Source organism: Chiloscyllium plagiosum, unplaced genomic scaffold, assembly GCF_037043375.1.
Source record: "Chiloscyllium plagiosum isolate Xiang-an unplaced genomic scaffold, Cpla_swu_hap1 HiC_scaffold_27, whole genome shotgun sequence".
Taxonomy (NCBI): Eukaryota; Metazoa; Chordata; class Chondrichthyes; order Orectolobiformes; family Hemiscylliidae; genus Chiloscyllium; species Chiloscyllium plagiosum.
The window spans coordinates 79,272,693-79,290,199 of record NW_028270165.1 but is presented as its reverse complement, the minus strand read 5'-3'; the positions used below and the strand labels follow the sequence as shown (position 1 = coordinate 79,290,199).

At 43.9% G+C, this 17,507-nt stretch overlaps 1 protein-coding gene across 7 annotated transcripts in view; it reads right to left on the bottom strand.

Moving 5' to 3' along the window:
- Nucleotides 1-17,507, bottom strand: part of LOC148144634 (uncharacterized) — a 65,674-nt gene that overhangs the window by 11,260 nt on the left and 36,907 nt on the right. For 2 of the 7 annotated variants that reach the window (XR_015751558.1, XR_015751560.1), the window contains exons 1-2: nt 13,180-13,279; nt 9,042-9,240 (exon numbers count right to left, since the gene is read on the bottom strand). Coding sequence is in view for 1 of the 7 variants with exons in the window: in XM_087974999.1 (XP_087831125.1) it covers nt 9,042-9,240; nt 13,037-13,076 (239 nt within the window). In the remaining 6 variants the exon portion in view is untranslated. Of the gene's footprint in view, nt 1-597; nt 992-9,041; nt 9,241-13,036; nt 13,148-13,179; nt 13,280-17,507 lie in introns of those variants that run through there. The other 5 variants (XM_087974999.1, XR_015751556.1, XR_015751559.1 and 2 more) reach the window with 5 other exon arrangements.

The following is a 17,507-nucleotide window of genomic DNA, read 5'->3' as shown; positions in this document are numbered from 1 at the left end:
ACATGGCAAATGTTAGTGGCAAGCCAGAGTCAGATCTACAGCACAAACAGCCCCTTCGGGCCAACCAGATATCCTAGCCTAATCTAGTCCCATTTGCCAGCACTTGGCCCATATCCCTCTAAACCTTTCCTATTCACCACTTCCTCTGGCAGCTCATTCCTTACACACACCACCCTCTGCATGAAAAGGTTACTCCTTAGGACCCTTGTAAATCTTGCCCTCCTCCACCCTAAACCTTTTACCCTCTAGTTCTGAACTCTCTCACCCAGGGAAATGTCCTTGTCTATTTACCCTATCCATGCCTCCCATGATTTTATTAATGACTCTCAGTCACCCCTCAGCCTCTGATGCACGAGGAAAAGCAGCCCAGCCTATTCAGCTCAAACCCTGGAAACATCATTTTAAATGCATTCTGAACCCTTTCAAGTTTCACAACATCATTCTGATGGGAACGAGACCAGAATTGCACACAACATTCCAAAAGTGGTCTACCCAATGTCCTATCAGCCACAACACAACTTCCCAATTCTTCTCCTCAGTCAGAGGAAAGTTTTCAAAACCCATGAAAGACAGCCAGGAAAGAATGCAGGGACAAACCAAATTTGAGGGTCAGCTTGGAAGCATCAATGAGAAATCGGCGGACTGGGTTTTATTGGGTATCCGTTCTTGAGTACGTATAACTTATTTCTCTTCTGCTCTTTGCAGTTCCTCTGTGCTGCAATGTGTGGTGGCTCGTTGAAATAATCTCCTGATGCAGCTTCGTTTGTGGGTGTTGGGATGATTGCTTCTGTAGTTAGGTATTTGGTCCATGTGTATTGTTTCTTGTAGACGCTAGTGTGAAGTTCCCCATTGATTGTTCGCTCTACTGTGACATCTAGGAAATGGCACTTTGTTGTTGTTCTCCTCCTCTTCAAACCAGGAGCCCCCCTCAGGCCCATAGTCTCACTACCCGGAACACCAATATACAGACTAGTCAAAGACCTCCAGTGAAGACTAAAAAACTGAGTAGAAGATTCATGCCACTCCATTCACTCCACCCAAGAATTCCTGAACACCAAAGACACCAAGATAGAAGAGGATGAAATAATGCTGTCCTTTGACATAACAGCCCCGTTCATATCCATTAACATCAACGTGGCCAAAGAAACACTGACTACACCACAAGAACCACCAAAGACACAAACACAGCACCAACTTCATCAGCAAAGATAACATTGTCAAGCTTGTGGACCCGTATCTTATTACCCACTTCACATTCAATAACAAGACCTACAAACAAATCAACAGAACACCCATGAAACCACCAATATCAAGGTTCCTAGCAGAAGCAATAATGCAGAGACTCGAACAAACAGCCCTCCCAACGCTCCAACCCAAATTTTGGGTCCGCCACAGTGATGACACCTGTCATCACAAAATGAAACAAATTAGAGGAAACCTACAACACCATCAACAATATCCTTACTGGCATAAAATTCACAAAAGAGGAGAACAACAAAGTGCCATTCCTCGATGTCAGTAGAGCGAACAGTCACGTGGGGTCGGACATCCGGGAACGCAAGGAGGCGGAGAGTGGAGTCAGATCAACAGCCAATCAGAAGACAATCCCACCTCAGAGATTGCATGACGTTTTTTAATATATAAAAAGACTGGGTCAGGCACAGAAAGGTGTGGTACTTTCTGAACTGACACACTATATAGTTTGTCAGGGACAGAAAGGTCTAGACCCAGAGCTCTGCATGCTTTATCCACTTACTGCTAAAATAAACTAAGAGTGTGAGACCGAATATCTTCTCCTATTGCTTCATTTAAAGAACATGCAGGACTTGGCTCACACAGAAGTAATTTGGTAGATTAAGCCAAAGTCCGACATAACCTAGGAGAGTAGGGGACCAACTCTTCAAGTGCCCTGGTGGGCTACTCTGATGTACTGATACAAAGTGGTTTCCTTTACACAAAGGTTTGCAAAAACATTGCATGTTCTTAATTCGTAAGGAAGAAAAGTTAATTGACAGGTCTGTGTACGCTTGACTAATCACTCCTACAGGCCATAAGCCATTCATTAGGTGGGAAAAACATACCCAGCTGAGTTAGGTGCCTGCTAGCGAGATAAACTCCTATCATTAACAGGTACCAGTCTGAGCTAATTGGAGCGTTCCTAACCTTGCATAGGTCACATGTCAGATACGACTGTTTTCCAAAATGGCTTCTTAGCAAGGAGGGCAAATTTTTGACCATAAAATGGCTTCCTAACACATTGTGCCAGAATCTCTTCAATGTTCAGCCTCGAATAATTTCTAAGCTAGGAGCAGACTCCTGCTTTTTAAGCACTGAATCATACTGTACCCGAGGCTGAGATGTTACCAAAAGGCTGCATTTAAACTGATTCATTAGTCTTCGAATTAAACAAGCTTTCTTTTCAGGGTTGTGATTCAAATAAGATAAGATTAGTTGGAATTGACAGTGGGGCAGTCTGAAACGTCTGTAGAGTGGTCTGCAAGAACAGCAAGTAAGTTAAAGCTTCGTTAATATGACCTTTTACAGAGTTCATAGTTAATAACCAGTAATGGCTACTCAATACCATCATAAAGTCTCAAAAATGCAACTATGTTCAATCCAAAACAGGAAAGCGCTAAGTTAATTTTTTAATGGCTTCAGGAGCCCCAGCGCTATAATGGTTTCCCTCTCTCTTGACCTTTTGAACTCTCAAGTCAGGGACATGTAACAGCAAAGGTGTCTTTCCCTCTGTGTTTGCCTAGCTTGCAAGGGGTAATAAGAATCCATTATAATTAACAGGACCTGACTGTCAATTACAAGGCTTTTGATAGTACCGAGTTTCGTTTCAGGGTCAGAATCAAATGCTGTCATTAATTTCACAAGGGAACAGAGAGTGTTATCACTCTGTGTCCTATTTACACAGATTCACTGTTAAGGCAAATTTTCTTAATTGCCTTAGGGTATCCTGTTATCACTTGGTGAGAACAGATGTCTCTATCTTCTGCATACCTTGAGTTCTTCCCTTTTACCAAGCCTCCCTGCCTGTCTATTTTCTAGTGTGCAGCAAATGTGCTCTATAATTCAACATTACATTTTAGTTTAAATGTTTAAAGACAAGTTTTATGGCTATAGACTTTCTTATTCCCTCCTTTTGTTATTTCATGACAACTACTTGGCTTATAACTATAATCAGTCCATTCAGTCAATTTGTATTGTCAAATCAGTCAAGTGCCTCCTCTGCCAGGTCATCGTCCAGAGGAGCAGAGTCTGAAAAATACTGGATTTCAGCATGAAAAGTTCAGGCATAGAGGTAAAGGGATAGACAATGTCAATTAACCAGATTCCTCTTTGGCTTAGGTGAAAAACAACGTACAGTCCATTTCACGCATAAGCGGACGACAGTGTATATCCCTATGTGGGATATAAATGAATTAATGTTATTTCTGCAAGTATAAATTCTGATACAGAATAGGAATGAGAAATACATATTCAGCAAAAAGAAAGGATATGTTAGCATGAGACGTGAATACAGAACAATGGTGGATATATGGGCAAACAGGAAAGCATCTGTTTCCCCCTTACACGGGGACACAGGAACAAACCCTAATCAAAGAGGTCAAAGTGGCCTCTGGATGGAAATAGATGCTGATAGAAGAAAAGATATGCCTAATCAATAATCTACAATAGACTGACGTCAAACACCCTTATGGGAGTCAGAGATAAGAGTTTGTCACGGACAAGACAGGATAAACAGAAGTTGTGGGATCAGTCTTAAGGAAATCTGTGACGTAAGCGAAGCAGGGAACAAACAATGGAATAAGGAAAAATATGGGGATTCAAACTGTATAAATTTCGAGAGTTTGTTGGATTTGGTGTGCATTTTGTCATTACCTTACCAGGTAATTAGACAAAGCACCCATCTATAGGTGTACAAATAAATGGCTGATCAGAAATTAGTCTCGGACTGAAATTATTAAAGTGAGTGAGCTTTTGTTTCTCACACCTAGGATGAGACCAAGGACTATCAGTACATCCCACATGATCCATCCACACAACTATCATAACCAGCAAGTAAAATTCCATCCACATGAATCAGACGACAGTTGGGCAGGTATCTTCCCTGCATCTTCACCCATTTTGTTGATCACATCTGTGTCGTCCGTAAGATCAGGACATGGTTTAGTAACAAGTTCATTTATGAGAACACAATCATGGGGAGGATCAGACAGTTCAAGCGATTCCTCCTGCAGGAGTTTAGGGGGTTAATGTTAGAGCAGTACTTAAAGGGGAGAAGTGGATTCAGGAGTAATGAAATTTTATAGCGACTGAGACGAGCCATAACGACTGAGTATGTTTAGAGGTAAGCAAGGATACCGCAGAATGCGAGGTACAGACTTCTACATTTTGATGTAAAGTTATATTAGAGGCAGCCACTACCATAGTGTGGATGGCAGAGAGAATCTGGGTGCAGGAAGACATACCTTGAGCAACAGGGTCAAGCTTAGTAGAAAAATAGGCAATAGGGCGCCAAGAGGAGCCATGTTGCTGGGTGAGAACAGCTGAAGCACAGGTATCAAGGATGGCAACATAAAGATGAAAGTGGCAGTCATACAAACATCGGCCTAGCATGGGTGCTGAAGAGAGGGTAGTTTTAAGCTCTGTAAAGACTTGTAGTTGTTATGGGGTGAGTTCATACCGTTAAGGCTCATTAGACGAGGACAGGGGAGATAATCTTTGGGTCAGAAGGGCACAATTAGGAATCCATTGTCGGCAATAAAGGAGTTGAGAAACTACCGTATTGTTTAGGAGTGGTTGGAGGGGCAATACAAAGAATAGGATCAATACGTTCAGGTGTCAAGCACCGAACTCAGAATTACAGTACCTAGGAACTTAACTTTGTGGGGGGTACAATATAGCCACATTGATGTGGATGGTTGAGAAAGGTATTGGAGTCAGTGTAATTGGACACTTTGTCAGGGCTAGCGAGGAGGTCATCAATGCATTGAACTAGGGTAGCGTCTCCAAAAAATTCAAATGATTCAAGCTGGGCGTGAAGAGTTTCTGAAAAGAGTGTGGGCGAGTGAAAAAACCCTTGAAGTAGGCAAGTCCATGTATATTGGTGGCCCTTAAAAGAAGGCAAAAATGTATTGGGCTATCTGGATGCAAAGGGAGACAAAAGAATGCATGTTGGAGGTCAACGATAGTGAAGATCTTGGCATCAACTGGAACTTCGCTGAGGATAGTAGCAGGATTGGCAACTGGAGGATGATGAGGCTCAATGATTTTATTTACTTCACGAAGGTCATGAACGACATTCAGGACGTCCCGGTTTAGGGATCGGAAAGATAGGTGTATTGACAGAAGAATGGCCTTGCTGTAGAAATGGATCATGACAGGTTGAATGCCAGCTTCACCCTCTGGTTTCAGGGGGTATTGAGGTATAGACAGGAGGATAGAATTAGGTTTGATCAGAATGGAGATGGGTGGAACTTTAGGAAGGCCCACTTGTGTCTTAGAGACCACCCAGACTCCAGGATATGCTGCGTCCTATGGGTGAGGGTGGGCATGATGATGATGAAGGCTGCCATGGATCGACTAAGGCTGTGCATAAAATAGGAATGAACCTTCAGCAAGCAGCTGAATTTCACGGCAAGTTTGATCAGCACGGTCAAAAAGAGTCTTAGCATCAAAACCCACTTCTTGGACTGTGTGTTCTGGGTTCAAGTGTGTTCTGGTGACACGGGGGAAGATGAGAGGGCCAGTTTTCCAGCTATGAAGAGGAACTGACTCGAAAAGAACGCCACCAGCTGGTGACCTGATCTCACCAATCACCCAAGCGTGCTGAGTAGTGCCAAGTAAGGGATTATAGTATGTGTTCAAGCCTGAGATCATTCCTGGATGAGTCATAAGCTAAAGTAATGTGGGGGTATGTAAAATAGGATCGAAAGCATAAGGATCCAAATCAAATGACCACCATCGATGCGGCTTTGGTTTGGTATTGATGCATTGAACAAAGTGAGGTGTATCCTGAATCAGGATACCATCATCATGACATTCAATACTAATATTTAGAGGACAGAGGAGATCTCTAGCAAGTAGAGGGATACGTAATCCATTAGTTACAGAAAAACAAAAAGGAAGCGTGATACAATTTTTCCACACCACTGTCAGAGGGACAGCATGTGTATACTTATTAGAGGAACCATCAAAACATTGCAGGATTTCATCATCTTCCGAGAGTTGAAAATCAAAAGCATTAGCAAGATGGATGGGAAGTGATGAAACAGTGGCTCCTGTGTCAAACATGAATTCAATATAGTGGCCAATAATGTTAAGAATTAGCATAGGTCCATCCTCTGGGCTAGCGGTAAGTACGGGACAATTCAAAGCAGGAAGCACCCCTATATCCGGGAGTCAGTTTTGAAAAGGGTTTTGTGCAGTAAAAGGGGCAACCTGCTGAGCTCATTGGGGAGGGAGACCAGGAGATTGTCTGTTGTTTTTACTCCAGTAATGAACCAGGGACTGCTATGGAAAGGGCAGTTCTGGGACCAATGACCTGGTTGATTGCAATTGAAACAAAGATGTAGTTGTTGGGGGACTCTAGGGGGGGTGGGGGAGGCAGTGAAGAGTAATGAGAGGATGTATAGGGGCATCATGGACTGTTGTGGAAGGATACATAGGAGGACCGCAAGGCCCATTGGGATGTTGTGAATACACAGTACCATTTCTACTGTCCTGCCATACTGGACAATAGTATAAGGGTTTCATTTGCTAGCTTGACTGACCTTGCAGACGGAAAGGTCTTCTTTGAATCCTGGTTTTAGGTTTAGCCACTGTAGTTTGGGCAAGTTCTGTCTTGACCGTGCCAATGGTAGCCTTACTCTTGGGATCCTTTACTTCCCAGAAGTAACAAACCTCTCAGCTGAATTGTGCAATCTCAGCATCTTGCCAGTGGATGTTGTGGGTTTTAATAGCTTTCCGTACCTGATCAGGTAAGACTGTCATACATAGGGCATTAAATTGGGATGATCACCCTTGTAAGTAGTTAGCATCACCAGAGAAAGCGCCATAGCAGTCCTTAAAGTGGGTAAGGAACTCCTCAGCCCCTTTGCCCGAGCTAGGTTTACATGTTAAGACTTTACCCACATCAACTGCATGACTCACTGCTTGGTGGAGACAGGTAATAATCCAATCTGATAGTTTCGGCTGGGTGCCGGACAAGCTGGGTATGATTATTACCTTGTAAAATTTCTAAGAACTAGCCCATTTTTCAGGCAAAAGGCTGCACTCTGAGGTGAATAGGTCTTGGGAGGCAACATTATAAATGGTCTTAGTCCTATTATTGTAATTAACAGATCCCTCAGGATTCCTTTCATAATCTGCAGCCTTATTGATAATGCTCAAGAGTCATGAAGTTTCCATGGTTGATAAAGATCCACAAATTGGGCTTGTCCCAGATTCAGAGCATGTGGGCTAGGAACCTCTTCTTGCCCCTCCCACTTCAGGGTGAGTGCAAGGACCGATATTAAGGTCCCGAGACTTTGATTGCAAATCATTGATGTCTTCAGGACTTATTAGTTTAGGGGCAGTGGAAATCAAAAGGAGTCTCTTCAGTGTTTCTTCCAGGTTTATATTTTAATTGACTCCTAGTACAGTAGGCACCGAATTCTGGGTGAAGGTCATGAGCCTTGGCACGTTCGTCATCAGAGTAAGGCGGGAGTGTTCAGGCAGGGAACCCAAGGTGGTCAGCTGACAGGATGAGAGGCATAAAATATTTCCTTCTCCGAATCAGTATCCCATCCACAAATGGATCAGGATTCTTTAGTAATGGGTCTTTGGAAGAGGGGGAGGATAGGGTATAAGGAACAGTCCCTGTCAGCTTCGTCCTGCGCAGCTGCAATTGCAGTCTGTTGTTTATTCACCAGTTTCCTTTTTCTTTAGTGCCCTTGACGTTTCAACGTAGATTCTGAATCTTTGCTTTTTTTTTTTATTTTCTCCCTAGCCAATTCCAATTCCAATTCTGCTTCCAAATCATGTGCTTCACATTTATGTTTTAGTTCTGTCCAATTTAGTTCACGTCCTTCCTCAGTTAATGGACTAATTCCCCTTTTAGTACAGTTTTGTCTCCATGATGATTGCATGGATTTTTCCCATTTTTCCCCAAGCTACCCTTTTCCACTCTGATAAGACTTCTTTCAGCTTACTTCCCTTTCTTTTTTCCCAAATCCCTTGTTCAATTTTAGTGAATAGAGTTAAATCATGTGTGCCTCCTAGAGACCAATCCTTATTCTGTTGAGCTGATGCAGCTGATATTCTCCTTAATTGTTTCTCATAATTAAGGAAACAGACTTGTTATTTCTGTTAGGGGACATTTGTCTTACATCTTATTTAGGGGCACGCTCATAGTTATCCTACCTACTTTAAATCTTCATAAAACTACTGATCTACAGGGGCTCCGACCCCACAAAACACAAACATTCACTCGTCAACAAGAAAATGTGCATCCAAACCAAATCTCAAAGGATTCAGCTTTCTGCAAGACACACACCCACACACACCCCACACCCACCACACACACACAGAATGAGGCCCTCGCATTCCAGAAGTCTCAAATTCTGGCTGTGGCACATAGTTGCTTAACAAAGTATGCAAAAATGGTATCGCTGGCCAGCTTGTTTTTTTTTTAAAAAAGACAAAAGCAGCAGCCACCCTCTATATTTCATAAATGAAGAACACCCAAACAGAAAAAACCATAACTGACAAACAAGATAAAACAGTAGAGCCAAGCAGGACAAGCCAAGCTGAACAGATACAACAGAGAAGATAATCTTGACTTACAGCTTTCACTAATCAACAACCTGACAACAAACAACAAGACTAATGATTTCTACAAAACATTCTCAACATTGTAACACCCTGACAGTTTCTGTTTTTAGTCCTATTTAAACGATCTCATTTAGGGTTCCGTCAGGGTACTGTGAGTGTGAAATGGGGGAAGCACCACACAAAGATGCAGACTGAGAGCAATCAATGTACAATCTTACCTTGTGGGCCCATTGGTCTCACGTCCAACCCTTACGTGGAGCTCCTCTTTTCCAGTTTCACTCAAATGTAGCCCTTGTTGGAACTCTGCTCGCAGCGCCAAATTGATAAAGTACAGATATGAGACTGCCCATGGAGTCCCTTGTAGACTCAGACCTGTAAGCCTATCAGTTTGTCCCAGAGATCGTACTCTTTGGAAGTCTGGAATTAAAATAAAACTCTTAGACAGTTTAGTTTAATTTTAAAATTATCCTTTTCATTAATACCATCACCATTACAACATAACAATGATACCTGTAAGTCAAGCTAACTGGATTCTATTAACCTAAAGAGTAGCAACCACTCTTCTTTCAAGAGCCCTGGCGGGCTACTCTGTATACTATCTTTATACACGTGTTTTTTTACAAAGGCGGTGCTGTCGCAAACATGCTTTCTTTATATGAAATTTTTTACAAAAGCACTGCATGTTCTGAACTAGACAGATAACAGTGAAGAACAATAATTCAGGAGGGAAGTAATAGATACAGAGTTTCATTTTGAGGTCAGAATCAAACACTTATTCATTTCACAAAGGAACAGCCGTGAATGTTATCACTCAATATCCTGTTTATACAAATTCACTGATGTTAAGGCAAATGTTCTTAATTGCCTTATCCTCCCTGCCTGTCTGTCTATTTTCTAGTGTGGAGCAAATGTTCTATAATTTAACATTACATTTTAGTCTAAATGTTTAAGGCCAAGTTTTAAAGATATAAACATTCTCACGACCCCTTTCAAAGTTTCACAAGTTCTTTCCTATATCAGTGGGAGCAAAATTTAACATAGTATCCCAAAAATGCCCTAACCAATGTACAGCCATAACATGACTTCACAACTCCTTTACTCAATGCTCTGACCAATAAAGGAAAGCATACCAAACACCTTCTTCACTAGCCTAACTAACTATCTGCGATTCCAAGGTCTCTTTGTTCAGCAACACTCCACTAAACTGTGTCAGTCCTGTCTGGATTGCTTGACCAAAATGCAATACCTTAATTCCTCGAAATTAAACTTTATCTTCCACTCCTCAGCCCATTACCCATCCCATAAATTCTAATTTATAGCGAACTCTCATTGCTCTCTTATTCCCAGAAGCTGAAAGTCTCCATACCACAAACTCCCACCTCCGTTTTCACTTTGCTGAACCTCATCCTGAAGAGTCAAAATACTGACCAGCCGAGTCAGAGTGGACAATGGAAGATGTTTCCATTGGTAGAAGAGACAAGGAGCCGAGGACACAGCCTTAGAGTAAAGAGAAGACCTTTCAGAGCGGAAATAAGGAGAAACGTCTTCAGCCAGAGAATGGTGAATCTATGGAATTCACTGCCACAGCAGGCTGTGGAGGCCAGGTCAGAGGATATTTAAGACTGAGATAGACAGGTTCTTGAGAATCAAGGGGATCGAGGGTTTCAGTGAGAAAGCAAAAGAATGGGATTGAGAAACTTATCAGCCACGATTGTGTGGTATGAACAGACCTGCTGGGCTAAATGGTCTAATTTCTGCTCCTATGTCTGGTGGTCTCTTGCTGTCCTGGAAAGTGTCAGAATTAGGAGTAGGAGTAGGCCATTGGGTCTTTCGAGCCTGCACCAGCATTGAACACATCATAACTGGGTATTAATCTACCCACATCTAGGTGGATAGGGTGGGACTTTTCTCACTGGAGCACAGGAGGTTGAGAGGTAACCTTTATAGAGGTTGTATACAATCATGAGGGGGGGGGGGGGGTAGGTGAGGTGGACGGTGGGTGTCATTGCCCTTGGTGGGAGTTTTAAGATTAGGGAGCAAATTTTGAAGGTGAGAGGAGAAAGATTTTAAAAAGACTTGAGGAGCAGCATTTTTAAAATAAAAGAGAGTGGTTTGTGTGTGGAATGAATGTCCAGACACATTTTCTCACCTTTCCCATAAACATCCACTTCTTTGTTGTTCAAAAATCAGATGAACTCAGCCTTGAATATATTCAATGACCCCTTAACTGCAGGAAGACATCCCCACTTCTGAACTCAATTCCTCTTGCTAATATACCACTTGCATTGCTCATTGCACGCTGCACCTGACAACTGGCATTGACTGGTGTGGAAGCCCCTTTGTACATCCACATATCATTCCTGATGAAGGGCTCGTGCCCCAAATGTCAACTCTCCTGCTCCTGGAATGCTGTCTGACTTGCTGTGCTTTTCCAACACCACACTTTTCAACTCTGATCTCCAGCATCTGCCTCCTCACTTTCTCCATATCCCAATACATTTAAACAACGCACCTCCTTTCTGCTTCCCCTCCACAGCAAAAGTTCTAACTTCACATTAGAGTACTGTATTTGCCATGTGCTTGCCAATTGTGGTCTTCTCTACATTGGGGAGACCGAGGGTAAACTTGGGTAATGGTTCGCCAAGCGGCAGCTGGGTCTGCAGAAGCCAACCAAACCTCCCAGTCACCACCCATTTTACTTCCCCTTTCCACTCCCTTTCTGACATGACCATCTTAGGCCTCCTCCATTGCCTCAACGAACCAAACCGCAAATTGGAGGAACAACACATGTTCCACCTGGGCGGCCTACAGCCTGGAGGACTCAACATTGAGTTCTCCAAATTCAAATAACCTCCCTCCCCACCCCTTGAATCCCCTCCCCCTCCTCTCTGCCACCAACCAGATTCCTTCCTCCCAGTGACCGACCAGGTCGTACCCTCTACCTGTCCCCACCTATCTCCAATTCACCACCTTGCCCCCTGTTCTGCAGCTCCCCCGACACCTACCCCCAGTCCTGAACAAGCCTTCTTGACCTGATACTGCCTGGCTTGCTGCGTTCTTCCAGCCTCCTGCCTGTCTGTTTTGCCAATTGAGTCAAAGAGCTGGACCAACTTTTCCCGAGTCTGTCCCCTCCCTGGATTCACTCCCTTTCCTTTCAGTTGCAGCAAATGAACCTCAATGAAAAATAAATAGAAACGGGGATGAGAAATCAGAGTGTTGTGCTCTTGGTCAATCAAAAGAAGGTCTCACCACTTTTCTGCCGACAGTGAGGAACACGCGCAATGTTTTGGTGGCATTGGTGAACATGCGCCGTGCTTGTTGACACAAAGGAGCGTACGCAATATGCTCAGTGGTGATGCTGGCATTATTGACAGATTTTAAGTGTCCAAATGCCAATAGGAGAAAAAAAGAGAGGGTAGAGCCACAATTTCTCCCCCCCCCCCCCGGCTCGATATTTTATTGCTTTTGCATCTTGTCTGGCGGCTCAACTTTTTTTAATGTCTTTTCCCAAGTGCGGGCGTGAAGTTCAGAGCTAGAGGGCATAGGTTTAGGGAGAGAGCGAAAAGATATAAAAGGTACCTAAGGGGAAAAGTTTCCATGCAGAGAGTGGGATGGTGCACTTATGGAATGAACTACCAGAGGAAGTGGTACAATTACAGCTCTTAAAAGGCATCTGGATTGAGATATGAATAAGAAGGGTTTAGAGGGATATGAGTGCTGGCAAATAGGACTAGATTTAGGATATCTGGCGGCACGAACAGGTTGGATCGAAGGGTCTGTTTTCATGCTGTACATCTTTATGACTCTAAATAATAAAAAGTATACTTTGAAAAATAACAAACTATATCCATGTTAACAAGGATTAGTACAGCACATGCTTTACTAACCATTCTCAACAGGTTCTGCCCCTTCAATGACTGAGGAACATATACATGCTGGTGCATAGTCTTCACTAGCATTTCGACACTAGCCTCAGCAATTGTACAAGTAACAGCAAGGGGAAAAAGCACAAGGATTAACAAAAACAGTGAGGGGTAAACACCACAAGGATTAAACAAACAGTGAGGGGCAAACAGCACAAGGATTAAACAAACAGTGAGGGGGAAACATCACAAGCCCCAGTAAAAGCAGATGGAAAGTGAGTGTAAAATGTCACTATGACAGGACAGGCCCCACATTCCTTCCCCTCCGTCCCCCCCACAACCTGCCTCACCTTTCACCTCCCGGGCCCAGTACCTTCCAGGTGGCCCCATAGTTGACACAGGGGCCGCCCCACGACCAGTAGAACTCCACCACCCAGGCGGCCGACGAGTTCCCAAACAGGCCCTTAACCCCATCCGCCTCCAGAATGCTCACCGGCTCCTGCCTGCTGTACAGCCGGCCGGTGTGGCTGTGACACAGCAGCTGCGCCAGGAAGGCGGCGGTGCCCAGTGACGGGTGTCTGCCCCGGGCCGCACGGCGCCATTTTCCTCACGGCCGCCCTCCCGCCGCTTCCCCGCTCGAGCGCCTTCTCCTCCCAACCGCCGTCGCCCCCGCGTGACGTCTGCACGGAGGGATGGGCGGGGCCGGGGAGCCTCACCGTCACCAAGCAACAGCCACCTCGCGCTACAACTGCTCATTCATAAAAACAAACTCTCCTGTCTCGCTCTGCAGCTGCAGGGGGACACTGCAACATTTCGAGGAGCCCTGTCTACATTGGGAAAGCTCACAGCTCAATTTAAAGAGATATTCCGACATAATAACGGAAAGTCATCATATCTAAAGGGGAAAATCTGCATTTTAAAAGGGACATGGACATTTTAACGGCCTATTTCTGCAAATAAAGAGAGATTTAATAGACAAGAGCAGCTCATGGGTCCACAGTTAAAATGCTTTTAACAACCGTTTATTTATTTCCTTGCCTTCCCAGGATACACAATTTCTTCCACCAGAAATTGTTTGCACTGAAAAAAATCCAGTTAGAAGATGACTGTGGAACTATCAATAAAAATGTCTCGTTTGGGTCACCCAACGTTATTAATGGAAGAACATATCTCAAAGGTTACAGTTCGATTTGCCCATTCAAAATTCCTTGAATTTAAGATGTTCCATTGTAGTTTCAATTACGATCTATTAAAAGCAGGATCCAATCTCATCTGAGTGCAGAACCAGCGAACAGCGAAATCGACGTTTCGGGATGAAGGGCTTTTGCCCGAAACTCTGGATCAGTGGTGCTGGAAGAGCACAGCAATTCAGGCAGCATCCGAGGACAGGCCAACTGACTGTACAACCGAAACAACTCTTCTGTATGCACTTTAGATGTGACATCCTCTCTCTGTCTCTCTTTGTTGACCTGACAAGATTACCAGGGCTGGAAGTACCACTCTCGAAATGCAATTGATGATCTATTGTTTGCTTGTACATCGTCAGGATTCTATGACACCCCCAAAAAGAAGTATTTTATCTACGCTTCTCCTGTCAAGCCCCTTTCAGAATTCTACTGGTTTCAATAAGATCACTTCTGGTTCAGAGGTATACAACACAGAAACAACTCATCCATGCCGACCAGGATTCCCAAACGAAACTAGTCCTACTTGCTTGCATTTGGCCCATATCCCTCTAAACCTTTCCATTCATGTACCCATCCAAATGTCGTTTAAACATTGTAAATGTATTTGCATCTACCACTTCCTCAGCAAGTTCATTCCACATGCAAACCACCCTCTGTCGAAACATTGCCCATCAGGTTCCTTTTAAATCTCTCTCTCCTCTCACCTTAAAGAAATATGTCCCCTAGCTTTGAGATCATTTTAAAAACCCCTAGTTTTATGCGAAGAAAGAGCCCTTTGCTATTTACCTTACCTCCACTGCTCATGATTGTATACATCTCAATGAGGTCATCTCTCAGCCTCCTACGCTCCAACAAAAGAAGTCCCAGCCTCTCTAAAAAGGTTCCTGAATTCTCCCCCCCCCCACATGTCTCTCTTTTACAACACAATCCAGGGCCCTACCATTAACTGTACAAGTCCTGCCCTTCCTTGTTTTCACAAAATGCAAGCCCTCGCTTTTATTCATACCTCTCTCATACAAACACACACACAACCCTCCAACACACTCACAGGCTTATACTCCATCACACTCTCACTTTACAAAGCATGCACACACTCTAACATGCACTCTCATGCACAAATTCACATGCACACATTCACACTCTCTCATGAACGCGCACTCAACTCTATGGGGTGAATTTGTATTGGCAGAATTATATTTGCAGATATATTCAATTTTTCTCAAAAAGCACACAAACTGCAGGCAGTCAATCCATGTAATATTTTATGAATTCCTACTTTGGAAATAGAACCAGTCTGATTCAAGATTGGGATACTGACCGAATTGAACCTCTCATCTTTGATGCAGTGTCTGAGCTGAAATGTCACCTTTTTTTAAATAAAACCTTAAGTCATCTTGAGAATGTGACTTAAATGCTGTTCTGGGATTTACATATTAATGAACCAAAACCTGCAACCCATTCTAAAAAATGAATGGTTTAACAGCAATCTAGACTTTTAGATTAGATTAGATTAGATTACATTACAGTGTGGAAACAGGCCCTTCGGCCCAACAAGTCCACACCGACCCGCCGAAGCGCAACCCACCCATACCCCTACATTTACCTATGGACAATTTAGCATGGCCAATTCACCTGACCTGCACATCTTTGGATTGTGGGAGGAAACCGGAGCACCCGGAGGAAACCCACGCAGACACGGGGAGAATATGCAAACTCCACACAGTCAGTCGCCTGAGTCGGGAATTGAACCCGGGTCTCTGGCGCTGTGAGGCAGCAGTGCTAACCACTGTGCCACTGTGCCGCCCACTGCTACCGTGCCGCCCACTTGTTCAATATATCCTATAAGTTGCATGACACTGTGATCTTTCGCTATAAAATCCATGTCTTCTGATCCTACTCCACAGCTACCTGATGAAGGAGCAGCACACTGAAAGCTAGTGCTTCCAAATAAACCTGTTGGACTATAACCTGGTGTTGTGTGATTTTTAACTTTATCCATCCCAGTCCAATACCAGCACCTCCACATCGCTTCTAGTGAAAACAGCCCACACCTCCCGGTGCTGCAATTAAACTTCACAATGCCGATGAAACGACGCACTCTGCACTCCTGAAAAGTTTACAGTTTCTAATGATACTAGCTACTCATTCACTGCTCCATCTGATACACGACATTGGAAACTTAGTGCTGAAAGAAATGAGCAGCTTTAAAACAAAGCCTCTTGGAGCTCAAAGCTTTCAATGAGAGCCTGAGCTTGGCGGTAAATCCAGGTAACCTTTATTGTGACCCAACTTTGCTAGAGCTTCAGATCTCCCCAGCAAAAAGGCAGAGAAAAAGTAGCTGCTTTTAAAAAAGCTCAAGGTCAAAGCAAACACACTCCCCCCTCATCCCACCTCACTTTCTTTACTATTGGTCAGCACCGAGTTGTCCCTTTGTAATTGGATCCTTGGTACATCCTTAACCCAGAGGAAGTATTGCCTCACTCAGCAATTTCAACCCATACCCTGTATCCAAATAAGTTTCCCGAAACGTCGATTCTCCTGCTCCTTGGATGCTGCCTGACCTGCTGCGCTTTTCCAGCAACACATTTTCAGCTCTGATCTCCAGCATCTGCAGTCCTAACTTTCTCCAAATAAGTTTCGCCCTGCTCATTTGCCAGAGCAGGGGTTGGGGGGTACTGTAGAGTTAAACGCACTGCTATGGGTCTGGAGTCACGTGTAGGCCAGACCGGGTAAAGGATGGAAAATGGAAAGCACCATCCCACTCACTCTCTTTCCCCTCTGCTTTCATTCCACTCTAACTAATTCTCTTGAAGGCGTGGATTCAAGATCTTACAGGGACAGAAAAGTAAAAATGTCAAGACTGACATCTCTCTGCATTTTGGATAACTCCACCTGAAAGTTAACATCTTTCACTGCACTGGGATAATGCTGGACCTGAGCATGTCTGATTTTGGGAAGCAAAAAAAAAACATGTCAATTCAGGGTGAACCTGCAATTCAGCTTCTTGAGGAACAACCAGGCATGAAATGGTTAATGTCCCCAGGAAGGTGGGAGCAAAATGAAACATCAAGGCATTAACACCGACACGCTTCAGTCAAACTCTTCTGCTCCCAGTAAGGGCAAAGCATCTTTGGAAGCTGCTCTGAAAGTCCAAGTCTTCACAGCCAGACTTCTGCTTTCACCGAAGACGATTAGAGTCATACAGCACGGAAACAGACCCTTCAGTCCAACTCATCTGTGCCAAACAGTTATCCTAAATTAATCTAGTCCAATTTGCCTGCATGTGGCCCATATCTCTCTAAATCCTTCCTATTCATGTACCCATCCAGATGCCTTTTAAAACTCCACTCTCACTTCAAACATATGCCCCTCTAGTATTGGTCTCCCCTACCCTGGGGTAAAGGCCTTGGGTATTCACCCTATCCATCTCCTTATGAATGTCTATAAGGTCAGCCCTCAGCTTCCGATGCTCCAGGGAAAATATCCCCGGCGTATTCAGCCTCTCCCTGTAGCTCGAACCCTCCAACTCTGGCAAAAGCCTTGTAAATCTTTCCCAACCTCTTTCAAAGTTACACAATATCTTTCCTATAACAGACCACAAGAAACGAATGCAGTCTTCCAAACATGCCCTGTA